This window comes from Pimephales promelas, chromosome 18, assembly GCF_988280905.1.
Source record: "Pimephales promelas chromosome 18, fPimPro1.hap1.1, whole genome shotgun sequence".
Classification (NCBI taxonomy): Eukaryota; Metazoa; Chordata; class Actinopteri; order Cypriniformes; family Leuciscidae; genus Pimephales; species Pimephales promelas.
Window position 1 is genome coordinate 11866400 of NC_142786.1, and position 26678 is coordinate 11893077.

Consider the following 26678-nt stretch of genomic DNA (forward strand, 5'->3'; position numbering starts at 1 on the left):
ACTGTACCATGAAAATAAGAATGTTGCATTGACAATCAGAACAGTAGCCATTGACTTCCATAGTATTTTTTTTTCCTACTGTAGAAGTCAATGGCTACAATCAACGGTCTGATTACCAACATTCTTTAAAATATCTTGTTTTGTGTACAACAGGAAAAAAAAAACTCATACAGGTTTGGAACAACATGAGCGTGAGTAAGTGATGACAGTATTTTCATTGTTGGGTGAACCGTCCCTTTAATCTCTTTAATCTCTTTCAAAACAACAAGAACAAAAATCTTGCTGACCCCAAACATTCGACTTGTAGTGTCAGTTTTGAACAGTGTTGGTAAATCTACTTTGAAACCATAATGATGAGATGATTTAATTAGTGACGTGGTGATGACATAATTCTTTGTAACTTATCTGACAACATGAAAAAGCTTTTGAACAGAAAACATACAACATAGAAAAAACACACAATTTATACTAAAGAGTAAAAAACATTAGTATTTTGCAAATATATGTAAAAAATAAAGGGGGCAATTGTGTTTAATGATGATGGCAATGCAGATATTAACACCTTAGCTTAAAAAAAAGATCTGTCCCTTTTGGGTCTGAAGCACCAAACTCAGTTTTAACAAAAGTTTTAACTCAGTTAAAGGGATACACCACTTTTTTGGAAATAGGCTTATTTTACAACTCCCCCAGAGTTAACAGTTGAGTTTTACCGTTTTCTAATCCATTCAGATGATTTTCTGATATTTAGATGAATATCAGTAACCAGACAGTTTCTGGTCTCATTGAGAAAATTACTATGGAAGTCAATGAGACCAGAAATGGTCTGGTTACTGATATTCTTCTAAATATCAGAAAATGGGATGAATGGATTCGAAAACTGTAAAACTCAACTGCTTAACTCTGGGGGAGTTGTAAAATGAGCCTATTTCCAAAAAAAGTGGAGTATCCCTTTAAACTTTTTTTATCAGAAAAAAACAAAAAACAAAGATAATTTCTAGATCTTTCCAAACGAGTCCCCTTTCGAATAGGAACTCTACACTGCGTCTTGAATGGATGCTATGGGGACACCTGACACCTGAGGACACACACGACCTGTGTCTTTACTGCTTGGGAGAGGAACATGTGCATTCAGTGCTTGATGGTTCTGAATGCTCCCATTGCGATAAATTCACAATGAGAAAACTTTGTTCACATTTTTCCCTATCCTTAAGGGATGTGGGAAAAGTGTCTGCACTCCACGGCTCAGGCCCCGCTTTTGTAAGAGCAAAGCAGAGGCTTCAGTTTTGAGGATAGCAGGTAGAACTCTGCCGAGGAGTGTGCCGTCTAGCCAGGATGTGCTGTCTCTCGACATCCAGTCAAGAGGAAGCGGATGTGGTTAAAGAAGGTGAGGAAAGTGTGTGTGTATGGATTCTTCTCAACTTGCCAGCCCAGCATATGTGGAATTGCTGGACGTCATGGCCAGTGCCACAGCCAGATTGGATCTGGCTTGGGGGGCGCTAGTGGTAGGCTGGATGAGTGCTTTCTTTTAGGCCATCTCCCATCCCTCATGAGTCTACCAATCCTTCCCGACCTCCACGCTGAAGTGGAGAAGTTGTGGAAGAAGCCATATTTTCAGCCCTGATTTAACCGTTTCATCATTCTATGGTAAATGATGACAATTTGCACATTGAAAAGCCTTCTGACTGTATCGTTGCGCACAGTGTTTCTACTGTTTGTTAGTGCTGTTTCATCTGGCTTTAAATCACAGAGATATTTGTGTTCTTTGCTGAATTTAAACACTTCTCACTGGATCTCACAGCGCCGTTTAGTGGTCGAGTGGCTGAGACCACTCAGTGAGTACACGCACCTGCTCTAGTAAGCTTGCGCTGCCCTGCAGTTTCAACTTTGGGTCGAGCGGATAATATGATTTGTGAGGCAGGCATCCCTGCGGCATGGCTGAGTGGGTATTTTGTTTCCCATAGCGTACCCCCAAGACACAGTTTAGAGTTCCTATTCTAAAGGGAGAATCTCAGGTTACTACATTAAATGTGGTTCCATCACTGCAAATTCCCAAACATAACACAAGAAGTTCAAATCAAGCAAAGGCAGTATAGGCTTTTAGTTTATTGTCAAATAGGCTACAGCGCTTCACAGCCGTCACATATCACATAATTGATTGGTCCTGGTTAACTACTTCACTAAAACGATCCCACATGGTATTTTTCTTTCCTTCCTTTTGTATAGTTTGTAATTCTTCTTTTTGAAATTTCTCTAGGATCTGTTTTGCTTTAATTGGATGGACAAAAATGATGAAAATGTAAAAAAATATCTTAATTTGTGTTCCGAATATGAATGAAGGACTTATGGGTTTAAAGCAACTTAAGAGTGAGTAAATGATGAAGGAATTTTGGGGTGATGAATAAATCACATGATAAAAGATGAAAAATAAAGCAGTACGATATAAAAATTAACAGTGAAAATAAAGCAGTTCCAGCACTGACCTTCATCATTTTTGAGTTTGTCAAGTTGCCCTTTCTCGATTAGTCCCTCGCTCTCCTTCACAAATGCAATCATCCCTCCAAACGGAGATGAAAGAATCTCCTCTATAAACTCCTGTAAAATTACACATCAGCAAACAATGGTTACTTACATGACAATAAGGAAAGCAATGTGCTACTTCAAAACAGCTGTCAGTCTGAACCGGTACTTAGTATCCCAGAATGTACCTGTGTTCTCGCCAGTAGGAGCTGCTGAAAGCCTTCAACCTCTTTACTGTCATCAGCTGCTCTCTCCTTTACAACACACACAGAACATATCATCATGATGCATTCTGGTACAGTCTTAACAGGTAATAAATGGACTGCGGTGTGCAGTATTTCAAATACATGCATTTAAAATATGTACTTGAAACGCAAAATGCTATTTTGTATTTTAAAGCCTTTGAAAGACATCAAATGTATGTTGTATTTAAATAAATTAAAGTTTACTATTTTTGTATTTTCAAAATACATAATATACTTTGTGCCAGTCAAACTCTTTATTAGGCTGCTGATTTCCAGTACCAACTTGTTAGCCAAACCGTCTTGATAGTTAATTGGTTTTTGGTTTTATCAGCTAGCAAGTCAAATGTGTTTAAGAATTACTGCTTGCTAGGACTGGGTGATATGACGATATAAATTGTGGAATTGATTGTGGGGTTGATTGAACTTTTTTTTATCGTTTATATATCTCGTAAGCATATCCATGCACCTTTTAGTGGGAAGAAGTTATTGACAACATTGAAACATGGGCAAATGAGTAAAAAAAAAAAAAAAAGAGTGGGACGTGCGTTGCCTTGAGTTATTACAAGTGCAATATACTTGTTTGGTCCATGCATAAGCTCTTAAAGAGACTAATTTTCTGCTGCTGTCTGTCTCCTTAATCAAACAACAACAACAAAAAAAGAGAAATTCACTCAGAATAACAGAATAACTTTTGTAGCTTTAAAAACCATCATTGTGCATTTAACTCATACAGTGAAGACTATGCAGTTTTTTTTTTTTTCATTTTACTTTATACAATTTCTGTATTATTTCGTACTCCTGTCCTGTTAGGTAGACCTACCTGAAAAAACTTAGCACTTCATATTTAATTTGTATCTTTGTCCTACTGTATTTATTTGCCCTATTTCTTAAATTTTATTAGTAACTGTTTACTTGTCTTCAATAATTACTTGACAACTTTTTACTTACATTAATATATATTATTATTTTTTGCTGTGCTATTGAAACTGGTATTGAGAATAGTGTCATTTCACCTGTATATTGGTATCGCAACAACCTTATTTACAGCCAAAAACAAAACATGATATATATTGTTATTGTGAAAATTACTCATATTATGATATAATATTTTGCTTATCTAGGCCATTCCTACTCTTTGCTAGAGAGCAGGCAATGTTCCCAGTTTTACACGTGATTTATTTAGGCCCTGTCCCAAATGGCACACTTTATGTGCACTTGCTGGCTTGTGGACTTACAATGGGCGCCCTGTGCCTATGTCGGTTAAATCCACAAGACTGTAGGGTGTCAGTGCAGACTCAGAAAAAGTGCACATCGAGGGCAAATATCGGACCGCGAAGGGGGGGCGCTCACGAGTACCCTTCTGAAACATAAAATGACACATGAGACACCCTCCAGTCTTGAGGACTTAACACAAGTCCACAGAACCCGACCGATAGACTGGTGGGCCAATATTAGGCTAATTCCTAACTATCAGTATCGACATTTATAATGACCGATAAATTAATATTTTAAAATATGCAGGTGCAGTGATTTATGTAAGGGTGGCAATGCCAATAAAGCACATAAAAGCGGTCACAAAGAACTGGCAAAAGTAATAGAATAGAATATACTTTATTGTCCCCTAGGGGAAATTTGTCATGGACTCAAAGTGCGTGGTGCAAAGTAGTAGCTGCCATTAGAAACAATAATAGTTGACAATGCTGACTCAAGATCTTCAGTGAACACGCCAGAGAGAAATGCACATTTCATACGGATTAAAACAACAGTCTGTCTTTCGTTTTGAATTGTTCTGTTTAAAAGTAGACATTTCAATATAGATATATTTCTCAGGTCTATAAGCTGAGTTTCGGTTCATTTATGAGACGATTTGCCGTTCACGCGCCGGCACCTCCGTGTCAAGATTACCTATTGTCTGCTATATTTACTTCTTATTTGAAAAACTTATTTTGTGTATTTCAAAATACTGAATGTGTATTTAAATTAAAAACAATTCCACACAGTATTTGGTATTTCATTTTGATCCAGTTCAACTGAGGTATTTTGTATTGTATATTTGAAAACATGTGTTTATGTCCATTTCTGGCAGTGTGGTATGCGAGTAACCTCACCATGAGCACATTGAGCATCATGTCATAGTTGTTGATGAGGAAGATGAGCTGGTCTCGTCTAGAAGGAAACTCGGCCGCCATTTTCAGCACAAAATTCTCCACTTCAATCTGGGAATAATATCCATGTCAGGTTTGAGCCACTTCACCATTCGAGAACACAGAGGGGTATATGTTCTGCTCACCTGCAGCTGTCCGAGTAGCGTGTTGGTCCTCTCATTGGGAAAGGTTTGATTTATGCTAACAATAGCAGAAGAGAATTCAGCATACCGGCGTGTAATCTACACAAACGAGAAGCAAAAACAGATTATTTATGGCACATGTGTAAATGTGCATTCATATCATACTGTACATGGAAAGAACACAGCACATGTAAGTCTCTAAAAATAAAAGGTTTTCTTTTAAATTGAGCATTGTTTTTAGGACGGAATTGTACAATTTTAAATGAATCCAGCTGAATCATACATTTTTCCCTCTTTAATTGAATGTGTTATCTTCATACGTGGAATGTAAAACTATAGTTTCACATATAATACATTTAATACATGTTTGGTAGGAATAAAAATAAAACTGATTAAAATGGATCAATTGGGATTTAATTTTCAAATCTAAAGACAACATGAGCATAATCTTTTAATAATATTTGATGATTGGCTGTGGTCTAGTTGTGAACGTACAAAATGTTTGCACTACCAGAAAACCTTTTTTTTTTTTTTGACTGTGGTATTTCGGCATTTATTTGTGTATGAGGCTTCGTACATAGTGTGGTCTGGTGTCCAGTACACCCAGTTTCTGAGGGTCAGTGTTTCGAATGCTCTGGATGTTCATCTCCAAAATGAGCTCAAATCTTGGCCATAACAATTCTAGCACAGCCTCCCAGTACCTGCACAATACAAATACAAAAACAAAAGCCATTTAAAGATACATCAACCACAGAAACACACAAGTGTCCTGAAACTGGCAGGTAATGCAGAAGAGCTTGTATGTGGGCGATCTGAGATCTAATTTCCAGGTACCACCACCTTGTTTCTCCTCATAATTTTTAAGTGTTGATGAAATGGAAGTAGTGACTGATCTTTTCTTCTGTATTGTGATGTACTGTACATCAGAGTGAAACAGATTATCAAAAAATGTCAAATGTTGTTGACTGGATGGATTTTAATAGTGGATGTAGCACTCAAAAATTAGGCAGTCTCTGTGATGAGTTTACCCAAAAATGTGTTTCGGCTTTTGCGTTCTACAGTCGCCATTAATTTTGTTTACTGTGGCGAGCAGGACGAGTGAGGGCCGTGGGAGAACAGCGCGAGGCCAGTGGCGTGATTACTGATAAGAGACACCTGTGAGACACACCGGTCTCGTATCTCTCACGGAGGAGCGGGAATTTTCTTAGAAATGTTAAAACGCACATACACTGATCACCTGTTTAGCATTCATGTAAAAACAAAATCAGATTCACCAATCCACCAAAAGCTGTGCATGTAAAGAATGAATGGCGACTGCAGAAAGCGGAAAAAGAGGATGGTAACCCCAAGCGGCAACCTCCCCGTCTCTCTCTTGAAACCAACATGGAAGTGAATTAAACTGCATTTCATCGACTGGGCGCTTGAGGCTGATTGCAAAAGCGAGTCAAAACTGTATCTCCCCCATGTTAACAGGCGCGGATTTATGGGTGGGCCTGGGTGGGCACGTGCCCACCCAAACAGATTAATAAAAACAATTTAATTTTTTTTATTATTTTAATAATAATAATGAATTAAGTTTGGCCATACGGCCCGCTGAACACTGTATATGATATGTCTATCTCTGGCTCAGCGCGAACGCACAGTTTGAATCTGGCAGTGATGTCATGTCACTGTACATATTTTGTCCAGACTTCGACACCCTTGCAAGGAGAGCGGACGAGGCTCATTGTTCACATGAACACCATGTCATGGAAAGACCAAGAATAGGGCCCGTTCACAGATCGCCTCTTTTGCGCACTCAAGTTTGTCATTTCAAATGTAACTCTCATAATGGAAGCAACGTCGTCGCGACAGACGTGGTCAGGCATCTGATTGACTCGTCAAACGAGTGCGTTTCGACAGCCAAGGGACGCGCGATTTGCCATAAAAGCTCGCATTCTTAACGTGCGCTTTGTGGTCACGGAAAACGTGCATCAGAAACTCCCGGTTTTGCGTCAAAACGTGCATCCTCGACGCATGATCTGCAATTTAAACAAGATTGTTTCTGTCTGCAGGTGTTTTATGCCTCAGAACTGTTTTTGTAGAACAACTCTCGGTTTCACGTTCACTGTTTTTTATTTCAGCACCTCGGACAGTCCCTAATCCCTTCGTTCGAGACACATCTCGCAAATTTTCCAGTTGAATTTCGGTAACACTGTACAATAAGGTTTCATACATTATTTATTTAAAAAAAAATTATGCAAACCACGAGTTTCTGACGCGCGTTTTCCGTGACCACAAAGTGCACGTTAAGAACACATGCTTTTATGGCAAACCGCGCGTCCTGCATGCTTTTGACGGGTCAGTGTGCATTGCAATCAGATGCCTGACCAGCGTTTATGAATATTTTGGCTTGCCATATGCATGTGATGCAGGCTGCAGCGCGCTCAATTGTCCAGGAGCGCATATATGCCGCGGCGAGATGAAAACATCTCAAGTTTTCAGAGAGTGCCGCAAGCAGGTCATGTGACAAAAACCAACTGATCAGCTTTGGCCTTTTCGTAACAACTTCGAAAGCTGGACAGAACAGCTGATCATAGCTGTTCAGTGCAGTTTTTATTTCTTATCTCCATAAATATAGCCTATTATCTATTAGTAAAGCTAATTACACAATCTAGAAACCCTCGATTCTGGCCTACCTCAACTTAATCCAGGCCCACCCATCTGTCACGTTCTGCATCCGCCACTGCATGTTAAAATGCCTAACTTCACACAGCAGAAAAAAAAACATGTTTACAGCCTGGTGGCAAATAGTTGTTTTGGTCTATATCGCTAATTTTGTCCTTCATAACGACTGTGAGGGGGGAGAATTTTTTTCTCTCCAAATCATCCATTTAAATTATATTAAGCCTTAAAGTTCTGCATAGTTAAGGGTGTGGCCACTTGAGTGACAGGAGGATTGCCGCTGCTTTCACTGCAAGTCGTTTGTCTGTTTGCGTCACCCTCAGCAGTTTGTGCTTTTTAGGGATTATTTCATACAATTTAATACACGTATTATACCTTCGCCCATGCACGCCGTTGGATTCCGTCGTTGTCGAGTATGGAGAGGACAACCAGCGCTGTATTTCCAGTTGTTTCCCTCGCATGCACTAATGGATGTCTGACAATTCCATTGCTTTTTTGAGTTTAGATTTACAAACGTCTGTAGATATAGAGACTGCTGTCACGGAACAGATATGCTTATTTAACTTTGTAGTGTAAAATAAAAAGGACCGTCAGATGAAATCCTGCAAGTGTCAGTGCTTTCTCTCTGTCCATGCAATAGATGCACACACTTAAATTAGCGCGGATTTCTAGTGCATTTACTTGTACTTCTGATGTAATCTCTTTAATTTCTGGTTTAAAAGCTGGTTTAACCCATCTGAGAAATTGAGAGGCGGCCAAAATCAGATTGTAAAATGGACTGAATAAACTTCTTTACGAACTAACATGCCATGTTGACTGACGTATGTGCATTAAATCACTGTCACACGCACAAGCTCAGAGCAATATTGTAAGTTACTGTCTGCATGATAATACAATTTTAACTAGCAGAATAATAATGCATCACAATACACATAGTTGACTGTATGTTGTGAAAAATGTGTGTGATCTGTGTTATGTACTGTTCTATACATACTTTTAACCAATTGCCCCTTGTGGGATTAATAAAGTAAAGTAAATAGTCTCACTTTTTTATAATATTATAATATATTGGTTGGCTTTAATTCTTCAATCAGCTGTCACTTTAGCGCGAGGCCAGTAGCATACAGCATTAGCACCTCAGCTACACCCACGTCCCGCCTCTTTGCCCATTTTATTTTATCCGGTAGTGACAAGAGGTGACGTGCTGCCAAGATGGCAATGGTCAGCCCCGCCCACTTTAGGCTTCAAAAACGCTCTGCAGAAACCAACGAGTGACATCACGGATTATACATCCATATTTTTTTACAGTAGGTTAACCCCTACTACTACTCAGCTTTCTCTACAGAACAAGAGCCTGCTAGCTTAGCTTCCAAAAAAAAGATGGCTGACACTATTGTGTACATTCTGTGAGTGAGATCCCACCCTCTATGGGCAAGTTGAAAACAAGTGGGACAGCCCCTACTACTTCTCTGAAGTCTTTAGACAAAAAATACATAAATCTTTCATCTAAGGGGGATATGAGGGTAGAATGCATGGAAATTCGAAAATACTACAGGTTTTCTACTAATACAAAGCTTAATACTAAATCCTGAAGAATCCCTTTAAATGCACTGGGTGGCGCTGTGGAGCGCGTTTAACAAGTTTACTGTATTTGATCACAAAAATGCTTTGAATTACTTCAATGAAAATGATCTTACAAAATGGAATTACTTCTGATCAAATTAATGAATGAAACCAAGTTATCATAATATCACCACCACAATGACAAAATCACATGAAATCCAAACACCAGTCGAATGACAAACAAGTAGGACAAGTAGTAGTTTAGTAGGACATGTTTCATGAGCCCATATATTCGAATACAATATTTTTAAAATGCCCATCCCTAGTTTCATTACAATAGGCAAAAATATAACTAAATATAGGGAGCAGCCCTGAAACTTCTTGAGTACCTTCAGAGCATGGTGCCGATGACACTAAAAGATTCGTAATGATACGCCAATGCGTTTGTAAAATATAGGATTTTTACGACAGAATTCAAAATATCTGACGTCCAAAATTACAGATATGGGGAAATTGGGTATCATTCGACTTGAATTCTGAACCATGCAGGGAAAGTTTGAAAAAGGTTTTTAGGAAAATTCAAAATGACAGAAAAATTATCATAATGGAAAAACGTCATAGTTTATACGTTCAATCATCTTGAGCCAAGGAATCAGAAGAAAAATCACTCTGTTTCTAGACCTTAAAGGGCATATTGCAGGTTAGAGGACCCAACGAGTCAATGCATAGAAAAACAATGTAGGAACTAGATTTTCTTTAAAATATACGTATAAACACGCTACAGAAGCTTCTGAAGTCGTTTTTGTGAGAAAATTTTACTTCCGCATCTGAAAATGGGCGTGGCGGGCGTGACGCAATGAGCGGGAGAGCCGTCGATTCACACAACAGGAAAACAATGGATCGCATGACATTTCGGACGCTGAGGAAATACTCGTATGACGGATCAAGCCATAAAGTTATGAGCCTGCTATGCTAAAGAGAGCAGGGACAGGCCAGGATAATGTCAGACAGACCGGTCAGAGATAAATTGAGCTGTGATGTGAGGAGAACCAGTGGAGAACAGGACAGGTGCCTTTAGGTGAGAGACGTGCTTATAGATATACACGTTCGCTAACGATATACACTGTGCTCACAATACTGTACAGATTCTTATGATCCTATAACAGGCCAGCAGACATTAGTATGTTTAGGGTAGATTTATATACTATTAAATGTATAAAAACTTTACTTGAGTATATTTCTATAGGCTACTAAAAGCATAGCCTATACTTAGGTAAATTTTTAATAACTATTTTTCACCTAGGTTATAACATAAACAGAACATTAAAGATTTGAGTATTTAAAAAAACAATTTTGTTTTTCAATTACAAGTTCTAGGGCATGACATGACTAAGTTACCTATATAACACTATTTGATGCCATTGGTATAGTATACGACGATCAATGCTTCGGCATCTCATGTTGATCGGCGGGATGATAATCATTTGATCTGAAGTGAACGCTACACACGACGCGTTTTCCGAGCCGATGCAGAAGAGAAATCCCGTCTCTTCACCTCCACAAACCGCACCAGGAACGAAAGATAGGCTAATAGCACCGTCACTTTTATTGTAATGGAAACTTGTGGACTCGATCTTGAAGTCCTGACAGGCTGGAGTTTTTGCAATCTCCACAAACACAATAATTTACCATGACGATGATAAATTAAAATGCAAAAACTAACGAAAGCACACTGACTGACGAGCGCTCTCACTGAACACCAGCCTACTCTCCACTGAGCCAAGGCTGAGGCTCCCTGATATGACGTCAAATGACGCGATGTTGAAAAAAAAAGCAGTTTTTACTAGCAGTCCAAGAAACGCTCACTTTATCTTCTAAATTAGTGCCCTTATGTTGTTTTAAAACATTTTAAATCCTGCATTAACTTTTCATATGGTATTTTCATACAAGGTTATCTATAAATTTCGATTTTTTTTTTACCTGCAATATGCTCTTTAAGTCCTGTTCACAGCCAGTGACACAAAACAATATGATGTCATTCATTGTTTTAATGGAGAGCTAGCGACTTCGGCGAAACAAGTAACAGTGATCGTTGGCATCACAGAATATAGGCTTGTCAAGAAGAGATGCGGGTCATAGACTTCAAGATCAGAAGGAGTATACATAGGTGCCTATGTACCTATGTTGCTTAGCCTCTAATAACATGGATTTAGCAAACAGATTATATGACGACTTTAAAGTAACACCAACGCTGTATTGTTCTGTAAAAACTGTTCAGAATGTGCAACTTTTCAGGTCTGTGTTGGTGATTTAGTATGTTTGCAATGACAGAGGGACTGACTTGTCAAGTGCAGGGATGTTCCTCTTGGCTGTGATGGCTCTGAAGCGCAGAATGATGTGAATGCAGAGAAACACAGCAATACTGTCATAACAGTCTGTCAAGTATGTTGACAGATTCTTCTATGGATAGAGAAAAGAGGGGAAAAAATGGAATGAGAGACTGTCTAATAAAAAAAAAAAAACTCAATTTTTACAAACTATTTTAAAAAGCATAATACATAGTGTAGTTTTTGTTAGGAAACTACAAAATACTGTGGAAATATGAAACTTTTAGAACATTAAAAAAAAAGCAATATCATGTTTTTCCCTCAAACATTCTGATACTGAGTGTGACTGTACCAAGAACATGCTGAGCGTTTTTCCCATGATGCTGTTGAACAAATCCAAAGCAGAATTTCCAGCCACCATGAAGAAGTCCGATAAGAAGAGGAACTCTCGACAGCCGTTATCCAACAAAGCATAGTGCTGATTGCGGAAGAGAGTTTCATACGGGTACTGACAGAGACAGAGAGAGGTCAGTAAGAGAGTATACTGCTATAGTTATAAATGTAACAACAATAATAATTATGCACAAAAATGTGTAAAAAACTAATTACAGATTAGTGTATCATGATTATTGGTGGGTTTTCACTGCAAAACAACACATGCTGCAGATATTGTAAATTAAATTATTTTAGGCTTACAAAAAAATCTGATGGATCTGGTTAGGATAAGCAGATTATTGGATAAGGAAGTTATTTCAAAATTAATTAATTGTAATGGCAACCAGTTTGAAATAACTTCCTTCTGTGAACTGATGTAGCTTTTTAATTATGGAATGAGGCAGACATTATATTATTTTATAGTATTCTATACAGTAACTAGAAAAAAAAAGTTTGATGAAACAAACTTTAAGTTGGCTTGAGAAAGCCAGACCAGAGAGTTTGAAGAATTTTAAAGTAGTTTGAAGTTTGAAAGATGGATTAGTTAGAAAGAAAGAATAGTTTGAAAGATAGAAAAATAATAGATAGATAGATAGATAGATAGATAGATAGATAGATAGATAGATAGATAGATAGATAGATAGATAGATACATAGATAGATTAGTTTCAGTGAAAGAAAGAAAGAAAGAAAGAAAGAAAGAAAGAAAGAAAGAAAGAAAGAAAGAAAGAAAGAAAGAAAGAAAGAAAGAAAGAAAGAAAGAAAGAAAGGAAGTTTAGAAAAAAAGCTAGTTTAGATAAATAGATATATAGATAGATAGACAGATAGATAGATGTTTTTGCCAAGAAGCTAACATGATTAACATGTAGCTAGCTTGATGCTAACATGTAGATACGATGATTAACATGTTGTTAACATGATTAGCATGTTGCTAGCACAATTAGCATGTTGATAGTATCATACTAACATGTTTTAGCAAGAAGCTAGCATGATTAAAATGTAGCTAACATCATGCTAGCATGTAGCTAACATGATGCTAACATGATTAGAATGTAGCTAACATGATGTTAACATGATTTGCAGTTAGCTAGCATGATGCTAACATTATTAACATGTAACTAGCATGATTAACATGTTACTAACATCATGCTAGCACGATTGACAGGTTCCTAGCATGTTTTAACAAGAAGCTAACATGATTAGCATTCAACTTGCATCATGTTAACATGTTTTTTAACAAGAAGCTAGCATTATTAGCATGTTGCTAACATCATGTTAGCACAATTAGCAAGAAGCTTACATGATTAGCATGTTGCTAACATCAACCTATCTTGATTAACATGTTGCTAGCATCAAGTTAACACAATTAGCAAATTGTTCGCATCATGTTAGCACAATTAGCATGCTGCTAGCATCATGCTAGCACAAATAGCACGTAGCTAACATCATGCTAGAATTGATTAGCATGTTGCTAGCATCATGCTAACACAATTAGTATGTTGCTAGGATCATGCTAGCAAAATTAACATGTTGTAGCACAATTTACATGTTGTTAGCAGGGCCTGAAATTAACACCCGACCACCTGCCAAATGCGGGTGAATTTTGCTATTGGCGGGTAACACTGTCAATCTACCTGCCACATTGGCAGGTAGCCAATGAGAATTGTGAGTGATTCATAGGATTTTTACATTTCAACGAAGTCCGCTATTGCGTTTGACTTTAGCTAAAATGTGGCGGCACATTACTGGGGTAAAGAGGCCAGCTGAAACAAAACAGCCAACAAAAAGATGAGGATGAGAAAAAGAAAAGTAAAGAAGACATTTTAATACAAAGTGAACAATCGGCGGCAATGGCAAGGTTCGTGAGCGGCTGATTTATGACAGCGACTGTTGTTTCGTAACGTTCATGCGATCAGAAAGAAGATGAGGCTCTTTTTCTGACTACGTGTGCGAGTATTAAACTGTTGGTGAGATGGGATGAGATAATGTAACGCGTCGCTGTTGTAGGTTAAAGTACAATGACAGTTGCACAGATGTGTGTGCGTGTGCAATGTGCATGTTGGGAGTTGGGAACCGGTGAGAAAATGTCCGGTACCCGGTAATTTTATCAGTAATAACAGTATCAATTTAGTTCATATTTAACCGTTCCTGAACGCTGTAACTAAAAGCTGTTAAGAGTAAGACCTACGTGACTAAATCCGCCATCAACACAGCCGCGTGTGATTTGTTTACGAGCTGCGGTAGGTCTAGCCTATACTATATATGTTGTGTGTGTGTGTGTCTGTCAAAATCAAGGAATAAAACGATTTTTTTTTTAAAAAAATTTATGTTATTAGAGTTATTATTACTTGACAGCACTTAAATGTGTATTCTTACAAGTTAAAGAACAATATTGTGAAATTCCTGGGTTTTTTTTTTTTTACGTTTATGAGGCAAAAAAAAAATGGCTGGTAAAAAGTCTCTTTGGCAGGTGAATTTTTAAATCCACCTGCCACAGTGGCCGAAAAAATTAACTTCAGGCCCTGGTTGTTAGCATCATGCTAACATGTTTTAGCAAGAAGCTAACATGATTAACATGTAGCTAACATCATGCTAACATGCTTTAACAAGAACCTAACATGATTAACATGTAGCTAACGTCATGTTAGTACAATTAACATGTTGCTAGCATCATGCTAGCACAATTTACATGTTGTTAGCATCATGCTACCATGTTTTTAGCAGGAAGCTAGCATGATTAACATGTAGCTAGCATCATGCTAATATGATAAGCATGTTGCTAGCATCATGCTAGCATGTTTTAACAAGAAGCTAACATGATTAACATGAAGATAACATGATTAACATGTTATTAACATCATGCTACCATGTTTTTAACAAGAAGCTAGCATGATTAGCATGTAGCTAGCATGATTAGCATGTTATTAACATCAAGAAAGAAAGAAAGAAAGAAAGAAAGAAAGAAAGAAAGAAAGAAAGAAAGAAAGAAAGAAAGAAAGAAAGAAAGATTTGGAAGAAAGAAAGATGGATTTGTTAGAAAGAAAGAAAGATTAGGTAGAAAGAAAGAAAGATAGATAGATTAGGTAGAAGGAAAGAAAGAAATATGGATAGATTAGGTAGAAAGAAAGATGGATAGATAAGTTAGGTAGAAAGAAAGAATGATAGATTTGTTAGAAAGAAAGATGGAAAGAAAGATGGATAGATTACTTAGAAAGAAAGAAAGACTAACATATTTTTAACAAGAAGCTAGCATTATTAGCATGTAGTTAACCATCATGCCAGCATGTTTTTAACAAGAATCTTGCATGATTAGCATGTTGCTAACATCATGCTAACATGATTAGCATGTTGCTAGCATCAAGTTAGCACAATTAACATGCTGCTAGCATCATGTTGGCACAATTAGCATGTTGCTAGCATCATGTTAGCACAAATAGCACGTAGCTAACATCATGCTAGCATGATTAGCATGTTGCTAGCATCATTCTAACACAATTAACATGTTGCTAGCATCATGCTAACACAATTAACATGTTGTTAGCATCATGCTAACACAATTAACATGTTGTTAGCATCATGCTAACACAATTTACATGCTACCATGTTTTAACAAAAAGCTAACATGATTAACATGTAGCTAGCATCATGCTAGCATGATAAGCATGTTGCTAACATCATGCTAGCATGTTTTAACAAGAAGCTAACGTGATTAGCATGAAGATAGCATGATTAGCATGTTGTTAGCATCATGCTATCATGTTTTTAGCAAGAAGCTAACATGATTAACATGTAGCTAGCATGATTAACATGTTATTAGCATCATGAAAGAAAGAAAGAAAGAAAGAAAGAAAGAAAGAAAGAAAGAAAGAAAGAAAGAAAGAAAGAAAGAAAGAAAGAAAGAAAGAAAGAAAGAAAGAAAGATTTGTTTGGAAGAAAGAAAAATGGATTTGTTAGAATGGAAGAAAGAAAGATGGATTTGTTAGAAAGAAAGATGGATTTGTTAGAAAGAAAGATGGATTTGTTAGAAAGAAAGAAAGAAAGAAAGAAAGAAAGAAAGAAAGAAAGAAAGAAAGAAAGAAAGGAAGAAAGAAAGATTAGGTAGAAAGACAGATAGATAGATTAGGTAGAGGGAAAGAAATAAAGATGGATAGATTAGTTAGAAAGAAAGATGGATATATAAGTTAGGTAGAAAGAAAGAATGATAGATTTGTTAGAAAGAAAGATGGAAAGAAAGATGGATAGATTACTTAGAAAGAAAGAAATAAAGATTATGTAGAAAGAAAGAAAGATATATTAGTTAGAAAGAAAGATGGATAGATTAGTTAGATAGAAAGAACAATAGATTAGTTGTAACCATTATGCATGGTCGAAAAACCAGCATTTAAAAATATGAAATGTCCTGTTGATGCATCTGTGCCTTTGTGTGAGACACTTTAAAAGTTTAAATTGACATATTTCTTTGTTTTGATCTAGTTTTTGATACCTGACACTTTTTTAATGAATGTGTATTTATTTAGGCTACTTGTTTTATTTATTTGGGATATATTTTTTCCACAATTCACAATGTCTAAATATTGAATAGAATAAGAATACAGTGTAGTTGCATTATAATGCTGTTATATTGTCATAGGTAATCAGTGGCATAAAATGGTCTGAAAATGACAATAATATCGTTTATCGCAATTAATTTTGGTGCAATATATCGCACAACAAAAAGTAGTTATCGTGACAGCTCTAGTATACGACAAACGTGTACCAACATTATGGACCAGAATTTTGTATAAGTACTAATGTTTTAAACGTATTTTCATGTATAGACCATTTTACAAGATGTAAACACCTGCCTCAAACTGATACTGCAGTTCGACACCATTATTTACATCTGGAGGTAATGTGCGTTAACCTTCCGGACAACGTGAGCGTCAGTTTAGCAAATCACCACACACCGGCCCAAACTAACCAATCTGAGCCCACTGCCTGTTTCTGAGTGAGTGGTTTCATAGACTCAGGAAGTCAACCAGTCGTTCTGGGGACAGAGGAGAGTGCGGCTTACAATAAAGGGATACGTTTATTAGGGGTGCAACGGTACAGATAGCCCACGGTACGGTCCGTACCTCGGTTTTTGGGCCACGGTCTCGGTTCGGTTTCGGTACGTTTTGTGCAGAAAGAGACTGCTATTTCATCCCAAAAATATGTTTTATTTTTCTTATGAGCATAAACAGAATGTCACAGTAGTAAGAACATCAACGTGTATGGAATAAATTAACACTCTAGTCTGTACTGAACCTCTTCAACTACCACTTATGAAATACAAAATGTAAACAAGCAAACTTTAAAATATTCAAGTGGATCCCAAATCCAAACCTTGATAACTGGTAAATGAAGTGATCAATGTGAAAGAAAAAGTGCACTTTTACCTTTAACATAAATTAGCTTGTGGTTTGAATAAAAAGAGCAGAGCAAAATAATATAATTTAAAAAAAAATACTGCATTCAGGATACAAAGTGCAATGTTATTTACTCATCCACTTTTGAGAGATTCTTGTGCAAAAATATACTGCAGTCAAAGTTTGACTGGGTTTGCGTTATGCATCTGTGCTGGGAATGTAGCGAGTGCGTGGAGCCGAGGTGAGGCGTTTATTTAGTAAGCGTGAGCGCGCTGGGGCGGGCACGTAACTTACATTCGCAGCCTGACTCATATGAGTATTCAATGTGCGGCGGCTCGCTAACAACAGTGGGTTGTTTTGAATGAGACGACCCGTGTGAACGGGGAGCGCTTTATGAACGTCTATGACGCGCGAGCAGCGCCGGTCTGTTCGTGTGTCTGAGTGAGCGCTCGTGAGCGACACACACATTAGGCTACCTGATTTATACGTGGTTGAACTGGCCGTGTGACAAACAAAGCGGGAATAAGCTGGACACGAGCGCAAGTTCGCGGGCGAATTTAATAATGCGGAGCGTTGTTAACTTATATAGTAAGGCGCTCCCGAATATAAGGCACACACTGTGGTTTTTTAGAAGATTAAAGGCTTTTAAGTGCGCCTTTTATAGTGCGGAAAATACGGTAAAAGGATCAGCACGAACTCTATGGCAGAACCGAAGTCCCGCGGGACACGAGGTTAGATTGTCCCGTGCAGGGCTGACCGAACGGTCCGGGATTTTACCGTGTACCGTTGCATCCCTAACGTTTATGAAAAATAAGACTTTTGAAAAAAGAAAAACCACGAATACATGTTATATTGCACCCCATAAACAGAATCATGCAAAGAAAAAAAAGCAGTACGTTAGGATGTTAACCAGATACTGGCACTGGATTATTTACGTCATCCATTTTCATATGTGTACTATTAATTTTAAATATTACAGTTATTGCCAATACCGGTATATTGTGAAATCCCTAATTATCGTGATGAAAATTTTAAAGTAGTGCTGTAGCGGCGCGTCGATGACATCGATGCTTCGACGTCAAAATTGCGCCGACGTCATATTTTTGCGTCAACGCTTCTTAATTTATTTATTTTTTGCATGTTCCCGGCGGTACAGCTTGCCACACACACACGTGGGAGACCGAAACATTGCAGAATAGAGGACAAAGACAACTAGAAGTGAATGTGCTATCCATTAAATGAATCACACACAGTAAACAAACCCTTAAGAAAAAAAAAACTTTAGAAGCGCAAACTGGGTGCCGGTGCGGTGAGACGTACAAGCTCGGGCAGATTCGGCTTGAAGTCGTTCATCCAGGACGCGGCGCCGCGTGCGCTGTTACAAAAAAAAAAGGTGTACACACATCCAGCCACAGTCTTCCTGGTCTTGCGCACCCATTTTTGCTGTGCGCACATTCGCGCTCGTGCAGACGTGTCGAGAATGAACAAGGCTTTACTCCGTGTCAGCACGCGCTCTGATCAGTAGGTGCACAAACCTCTCCCGATTCATCTCCAGCAGTAGCAGCCTCCGATCGCACCACTAACTCTGCCTCCGTTTGCCTCCTCAGCTGATATTAATATTTAAACATTCTCTATGATAAAAATTTTTTTGTAAAAAAATATTTTAATAACACGGTTTTGGCGTTTGTAGAGTTATAATGATGGTGTTCAAATACATAACATTAGACCAACGTTAGCCAGCTTATAGTATCTTGATTCAGTATGCTAGTATTTATTTGAGATACATTGTTTTTTTTATTAATTGAGCAGCAGAAAAATATTCTTTATATTAGTCATCCAATTAGTCATTAGATTAGCCGACTAATCAATAAAATAATCGCCCAACTAATCGTTTAGTTAATAATCGTTTACCCCAGCCCTATTTCAAAGTACCATGATTTTCGTCAATAACGGTATGTCACGACACTTATGTCTTATAACTAAGAAAAGTAACACTGAACCATAATCTGAAACATTATTCACGCCCATAGCACAGACAATGCTGGAAGAGTTTGCTTAAAGGGCACCTATTATGCCCCTTTTTACAAGATGTAATATTGGCCTCGGGTGTCCCCAGAATGTATTTGTGAAGTTTCAGCTCAAAATACCCCATAGTTAATTTATTACAACCATTTGAAAATGCCATTTTGGGGCCTGCTTAAAAATGAGCTGTTTCGGGGACTATACCACCTTAAATGCAAATGAGCTGCATATCCCCACCCTGCCTTTGGATGAGGGCGTAACTTGATACCTATGGCAGTCGGTACTGAGAGAGTGAGAGAAACCGCTGTTTTGAATGTCATTCAGCGTACGTTTGAATCGAAATATATAAATAGTACGAAGAGACTCCGGCAGAATAAACATAAATGAGAATGGAGCAGTACGTCTCGGTATGGTTATTTGATACATTTATGTACTTATAGAGTTGTAATCGCGTCCGGATGTGCAACACACACACACAGACACACACAAACACTGAAGCTGGCGCAATATTTTGAAACTACATACACATTCTGTGATAAAGTTTGCTTCGTACAAGCGAAATTACATTTATGCGAGGGACCTGTTGCGTCATGTTTACTTGTCATACAGGTGCTTCTGTGGCAAATGTGAGAAGATGGCTAACTTACAGAACAACAACATATATGCAGTTAATACAATATCTTTAAATATATATATATATATATATATATATATATTTATAAACGTGTGGTTACACACTATACAAAAAAGGTTTAAATTATATAGCCTACACAGACATCCTACAACGACAACAACTTTAGACGCATTTGTTGTTGAATTGGCTGACATTGACTGAAAAGACTATTTGCTCAAAAATCATAAAATACACTTACTGTTACTGGAGGTGACGGTGGATCGCAAACAGTAGATGACGATCCACAGTTGAGGATTAACTTTTAAGCTACAACAACAGGATTAACTCACGACAGAACGTTTACGTTTCCAAGAGACATTACTGGCTGTCGTTGAAACAATGGAGGATGATGTGTACAGATCACAGAGGGCGGGGTCTATGCCACAACCACACTGTCAATCAAACCCCTTGCTCAATTCTACGTCACAAAGAGCTGAATCTTAGAACAGCGCGTTCTGACACAGTGCATATGATTTACTGCGATTGTAAAAAAAACCACTGGGTGGATTTTTATCATTCTAGGGTGGTTTTGCTCACACACTGCCAACACACATTTATGTACAAACACCATGTAAAAGTGAATTTTCCATAATAGGTGCCCTTTAAGTTTAATTCTTAAGGATAGATTTGTTGAAATCAAGTATTGGTAGCATTAACTGTAATGTGGTATAAAGCAATAGTGTCTCACTCTGGACTCTCCTCTCTGAGCAGTGTGTGGGATGAGTATGGGCCCCTCCAGCTCTGTAGGGTTCAGTACTTCCCCCCTCTGGCCAAGAGTAAAAATAGTGTTCCTACTCTTGAAAGAAGGCTTGGAGAAAAAACCTGCGAAGAAGTTAAAGAAATCAACCACATTACAATGGTACAAAAAACAAATGCATTTCTCTACCAAACTCAAAAGTAAGTATGTTTGGGATGCGCATGCGCATGGCTGCCTAATATCGACGCTCTCCCTCAGTCTTTTTTTCGGATTTATCTATTCCTACTAAGTTTTTGGCCGAATTTTATGTAAATTCCTTGTTTTAGTGGCACTCTAGATGGCATCCAAATGAGATTTAATCCACTCCCCGGCGAAGAAAAGTTATAAAGACGACCAGTACCTTCACGACGCCATTGCCGAAATGCTTGATAAGCAACTGAGCGCCATAAAACCAAGTATGTCGACGATCGTTCGTGAGGAAATGTCGCCGATTACAGCACGATTGGAATCGCTGGAAAAGGATGTCAAATCGTTTGGCAATAGATGTGACAACATCCAGGCTTCGGTGCGGGATGTTAAAAGGGACTCGATTGCTAACAAGACTTGCCTAGAGGAGCTCCAGGAGAAACTATTTCTTTATGAAGATAAATCCAGACAAAATAACCTAAGGTTGGTGGGCCTGCGGGAAGGAGCTGAAGGAGGGAATGCAATTCAGTTCTTGCAGACCCATATTCCCAAGTGGATTCCAGCTCTACAAGGGAAGACGATCGAGATTGAACGGGCGCACCGCCTCTACGCGAAAGAGGATCCCTCCAGGAATAGAAGGTGCACTTTGATTTTCAAACTCCTTCGTTACAATGACCGACAGGCGATCCTACAGGGAGCCAAAAGTGCACCGCCTCTGAGTTATGAAGGGGGTAATTTAAGGTTCTATCCTGACTTTAGCCAGGGAACGTCCAAAAAAAGGAAAGCTATGTCCGAAGCGAGGAAACGCCTCCAGCAACTAGGCATCGAGTCATTCCTGCTTTACCCTGCTTCGGTCAAAGTACGTAACGGCCAGGAGCAATTGTTCTTCAAAACCCCCGAAGACCTGGAGCGTTTGATCGCATCTCTGAGCGCCACTACGGAAATGGACATCACCACGCCGACAGGGATGCCTGATGAGTAAATTCAGCCTTCTTTGTTTTGTATTATGGCACTTTGAGTAAGGATATAGGTTTAATTTTCGCTGTGATGGACAGAGATGCTGATGCTTGAGTAACTGTTGCCACCCATAGTCCGAGTGCATGGCCTCGACTAAATTTGCTTTTCAGGCAGATAAGAGAGGGTGTTCTTCCTCTCTGCAAGCTGCCGATAGTAATTAGTTTTTTTTGTTTTTTTTTATTGTATTTAACCATTAAGGTTGCAATGTTAGAACTACCAGGGTTTGCCGTTTTTGTTGTACTATTTGTGTTGTTTTGGGGTGAAATTCTTAATGATGCGTTCGGTTACTATGGCTACCTCTGCCTCATGTATAATTATATTGTGACAGAATGAGGGACTTTAATGTGATATCGTGGAATGTCAATGGTTTAAGATCTCCCCTGAAAAGATCCAAATGCCTAGATTATCTCCATCGTAAACGAGCTGACATGGTCCTAATACAAGAATCCCACCTCAAGGCTACTGATGTTACCTGCTTTCAGAATAGACATTTTAAAGTGATAGCTTTTTCATCGTATAATAGTGCATCAAGAGGAGTTATTATTCTTCAGAACAGAAAATTGAATGAAATTGGATGAAAACGGGCGGTTTACATATGTGTCAGGTTCATGGAATAATTTGAAATTGGTTCTCTTCTCAGTATACTCCCCTAATAACTATGATGCAGATTTTTTTCCATCTCTTACCAAATCCCTCCTTAATTTTGTCGACTACAACCTGGTCGAAGGAATAGATGCTAATGCAGTTTGGAACCCATTAATCGATAGATCCCTTGTCTCTGTTCATGGCGATCAGGCTTCGCAGTCGTTAAACGATCTCATTGCTGATAACGACTTGTGATATCTGGAGAGTGAAGAATGAGAGCGGTAGAGACTATACTTTTTATTCTGCACGCCATAAATCATTTTTGAGGCTAGATTACATTCTGATTTCTAAATCTCTTACTCAAGGTGTAAACCATATTGATATTTTACCCATACTGATTTCAGATCACTCCGCTGTGATTTGTAATCTATCTCCTCCGATAATTCCCCTAAGCTCCAAAAGGTGGCGTATAAATACAACTCTTTTTCAAAATGAAGATTTTGTAAAACAGTTACGTTCTAAATTATCTCTGTTTCTCAAAGAAAATTCGAGCTCAGCTACTAATCCACAGATCCTATGGGAAACAACCAAGTGTTTTTTAAGAGGAAATTGTATTTCTTTTGCCTCCTATGTAAATAAATCCAGAGTAAAACAATTAACCCGCCTAGAGGCTCAGATTGAATGTGTAGAGAAGGATCTTAAAAAACATTTACGGAACAGAAAAGCAGAATCCTGGCGAATTTAAAAACTGACTACAAGGCGATCTTACTAAAAAGGGTAGAATTTTTGATTCACCGTACCAAACAAAATAACTATTTTAATGGAGAACGGCCAGGCAAACTTATGGCGTCAATAACTGCCATTAGGGACAATGCAGATGTTCTTCACACAGCTCCGGGTGATGTAAATAGGATATTCAAGGAATTTTATGAGCATCTATACAAGTCTGAGGTGGGAGTGAATGAACAACCGGTCATTGATTTTCAGTTAAATTTAGAACTACCCCAATTAAGCGAGCAGCAATGTGCTTTTCTTGATTCTCCAATAGAATTAAATGAACTGAAGGAGGCTTTAGAAGTTATGTATAAGGGTAAGGCCCCTGGTCTGGATGGTTTACCCCCAGAGCTGCATCTGGCGATATGGGATTTGATTGGACCGCTCCTCCTTGACTCCATAAATTTTGCTATTGATACGGGTTGTTTCCATAGAGATCAGAAAACCGCTCTTATTTCTCTTCTACAGAAAAAAGGGAAAGAACCCTTATGCTGTTCTAGTTACAGGCCAATTTCTCTAATTGGTACGGATGTCAAGTTATATGCTAAGGTTCTAGCCCACCGTTTGGGATCAGTCGCCAGCTCCCTAATCGCCCACGACCAGACAGGATTTCTTAAGGAACATTTTGCTACAGATAACGTGCGACGCCTTTTGAACATCATCGACTCACCCCACCCGGTTAATGAACAACGCGCTATCCTCTCACTAGACGCGGAGAAAGCCTTTGACCGGGTCGAGTGGACATATTTATGGTCTGTCTTAACCCGTTTTGGATTTGGCCCTCGTTTTATTCATATGATTCAGACTCTCTATGGTAACTCTTCCGCGCGGGTTTCAACGAGTTTGTGCTGTTCGGATGCTATCCCGTTGAATAGAGGCACTAGACAGGGTTGCCCTTTATCGCCCCTGTTATTTGCAGTTTTATTAGAGCCCTTAGCGCAGGCAATTCGGCAGGACCATATTATTTCCCCGATTATTGTTGGCGACTCCAAGCATTCTATCTCTCTTTTCACAGATGACTTTCTTCTTTACATGTCTAATGTTTCCTCTTCTCTACCTCAGTGTCTTAAAATATTTAATGACTTTAGCATCTTAAGTGGTTACAAAATTATTTGGGGAAAATCTGTATTAATGCCCCTGTCTGCGTCAACAAATACTGCATTAGCGTCTTCCTCGATCCCAATTAGTAAGGCATTTAAATATCTGGGAAATCAGATCTTTCCATTACTGCAGACTATCTCTAAAGAAAATTATAGTTCTTTATTTACTGCTATCAGGCGAGATTTACAGAGAATGGACGTTATTTTAGTCTCACTGCAAGGCAGAATCGCAATCATTAAAATGAATATCCTCCCTCGACTTTTATATCTGTTCTCCATGATTCCTTTCTCTGAATCTCCCCGTATAACCTTTTTTTAAAGAGATGAATTACTTGATTACAAAATTCATTTGGAATAAGAAACGACCAATAATTAAACTCGCAACATTGCAGAGAAGATCTGACAAAGGAGGCTTGTCACTTCCGAACTTAAAATTGTACTTTTGGGCATGTCAGCTGCGCTTGCTCAAGATTTGGTTACAGGTTGACTCACAGATCACCTGGCGGGAAGTGGAAACATCAGCTGTGCTTCCTCATCGGCTCCAGGATATTTTATTCACGGGTTTATCAAAGAAAGACCTAAAGTTTGGGAATACAATTGTGTACAATTCTCTTAAAATTTGGCATGAAGTGTGCAAATGCAAATTCATGGGAAGTTCATCTAAGTTCTCATCTGAATCGCCGATCTGGTATAATCATAATTTGCAATCCGACAACAGACCTTTTGTTTTTAAGCCAAGGTCGGAACAAGGTGTACATACTTTTGGTGACATATTCAATAATCAGGGATTAAGGTCTTTTCAAGATCTGACAGAGTGTTATAATCTGCCTGGACATTCCTACTTTTTGTATTTAAGGTTGAGAAGCGCAATGCACGCTTATGGAGTACCATGGAACTGTAACTTGGACTCTCACCCTCTGATGGACAGTGTGAACTTTTCACAGACACGAGGAGCAGTGTCATTCATTTACAACAGACTGCTCAAGCTCAACTGCGGAAAGCTCCCTATCACCACGATATGGGAAAAGGAATTAGCTCCTTGCAAACTAAATTGGGACTGGATATGGGACACTACTCCAACAATGTCCAAAAATCTTGCCCATCAGTTAATACACTATAAACTTCTTCATAGGGCTTACGCTACTCCAAATATCTTGCACAAAATTAAGCGCTTGCCTACCCTGTTCTGCTCACTCTGTAATTCAAACACTGTGGGTACTTATATGCAAATGTTTTATGAATGCCAACATATTGGTAACTTTTGGGATGAGGTATTTCAAGTCGTGTCGGAACTATGTGACAAGGTAATCCTTAAGCCCCCAAGTCTCTGTTTGTTGAATGATGATGCAGATCTTGATCTGACTGTTAGCCAGCGTAGGATTCTTCACACTGCTCTAACTGCAGCCAAAAAGATTATCTTTAAGATTTGGCATGAGCCTACAATTCCAGCAGGTAAACTGTGGCTCATAGAAGTTAAATACATTGCACTATTAGAACTTACTACAGCGAGAATTAACAAAAGCCAAACCAAAAACACTTAAGGCCAGGACTGAATTTGTTACAAAGCTATCTCATATCATAACTCAATAGGTCACCCGTACTGATTACTTCTGAGCGTTTTCAAGGAGGAGCAGTGGTAATCCTGGAGCTGTGCTGGTATTGTTATTCCACCCCCTAACTTATTAATATACATGTTTATGTGTATTTTATTTGTTTAGTACAAGGACCATGTTAAACCTTGAAATAAATAAATAAACATAAAAAAGCAAGTATGTTTGTTGAGTTTAAATAAGTAATTTGGCATGCTAATATTATGTGATTGTGATTAGATATAAATTTAAAGGATATCTTTTTTGGCTGTATCCTCTTCTCCCATCAGATCATCCTTGTCTGCAACGTCTTCATACTGGCAAAAGGAGAGAGAGAAAGAACAAACACAAGATAAATTGAGACATATGTTTTAGAAACAAAGATTAGGATCATGCCAAGCACAATATAGCACAACCTTGAGTGTGTCTTTGCTTTTATAGTGTATATTATAGTTTTAACTGTACCTTATCATAACAACTAAGGTTAACAATGGCTTTGGTATTGGTGCTCTGCAGTGATCTTTTGAACAGTGGCTTGTTCTATGAATCCAGTTTTAGTGGTAAATTTGAGTTTAGTTTGAGAAAACTCTGGATTTTCAGGCTCAAGAAGG

At 38.3% G+C, this 26678-nt stretch overlaps 1 protein-coding gene across 3 annotated transcripts in view; it reads right to left on the reverse strand.

Annotated features, from left to right (window-relative positions):
- Nucleotides 1-26678, reverse strand: part of vps52 (VPS52 subunit of GARP complex) — a 46152-nt gene that overhangs the window by 9074 nt on the left and 10400 nt on the right. For all 3 annotated transcript variants that reach the window (XM_039683736.2, XM_039683738.2, XM_089122726.1), the window contains exons 10-18: nt 26327-26384; nt 20808-20941; nt 11956-12111; nt 11618-11736; nt 5627-5750; nt 5053-5148; nt 4871-4978; nt 2706-2771; nt 2481-2592 (exon numbers count right to left, since the gene is read on the reverse strand). In XM_039683736.2, coding sequence (XP_039539670.1) covers nt 2481-2592; nt 2706-2771; nt 4871-4978; nt 5053-5148; nt 5627-5750; nt 11618-11736; nt 11956-12111; nt 20808-20941; nt 26327-26384 — 973 coding nt within the window. The remainder of the gene's footprint in view (nt 1-2480; nt 2593-2705; nt 2772-4870; nt 4979-5052; nt 5149-5626; nt 5751-11617; nt 11737-11955; nt 12112-20807; nt 20942-26326; nt 26385-26678) is intronic.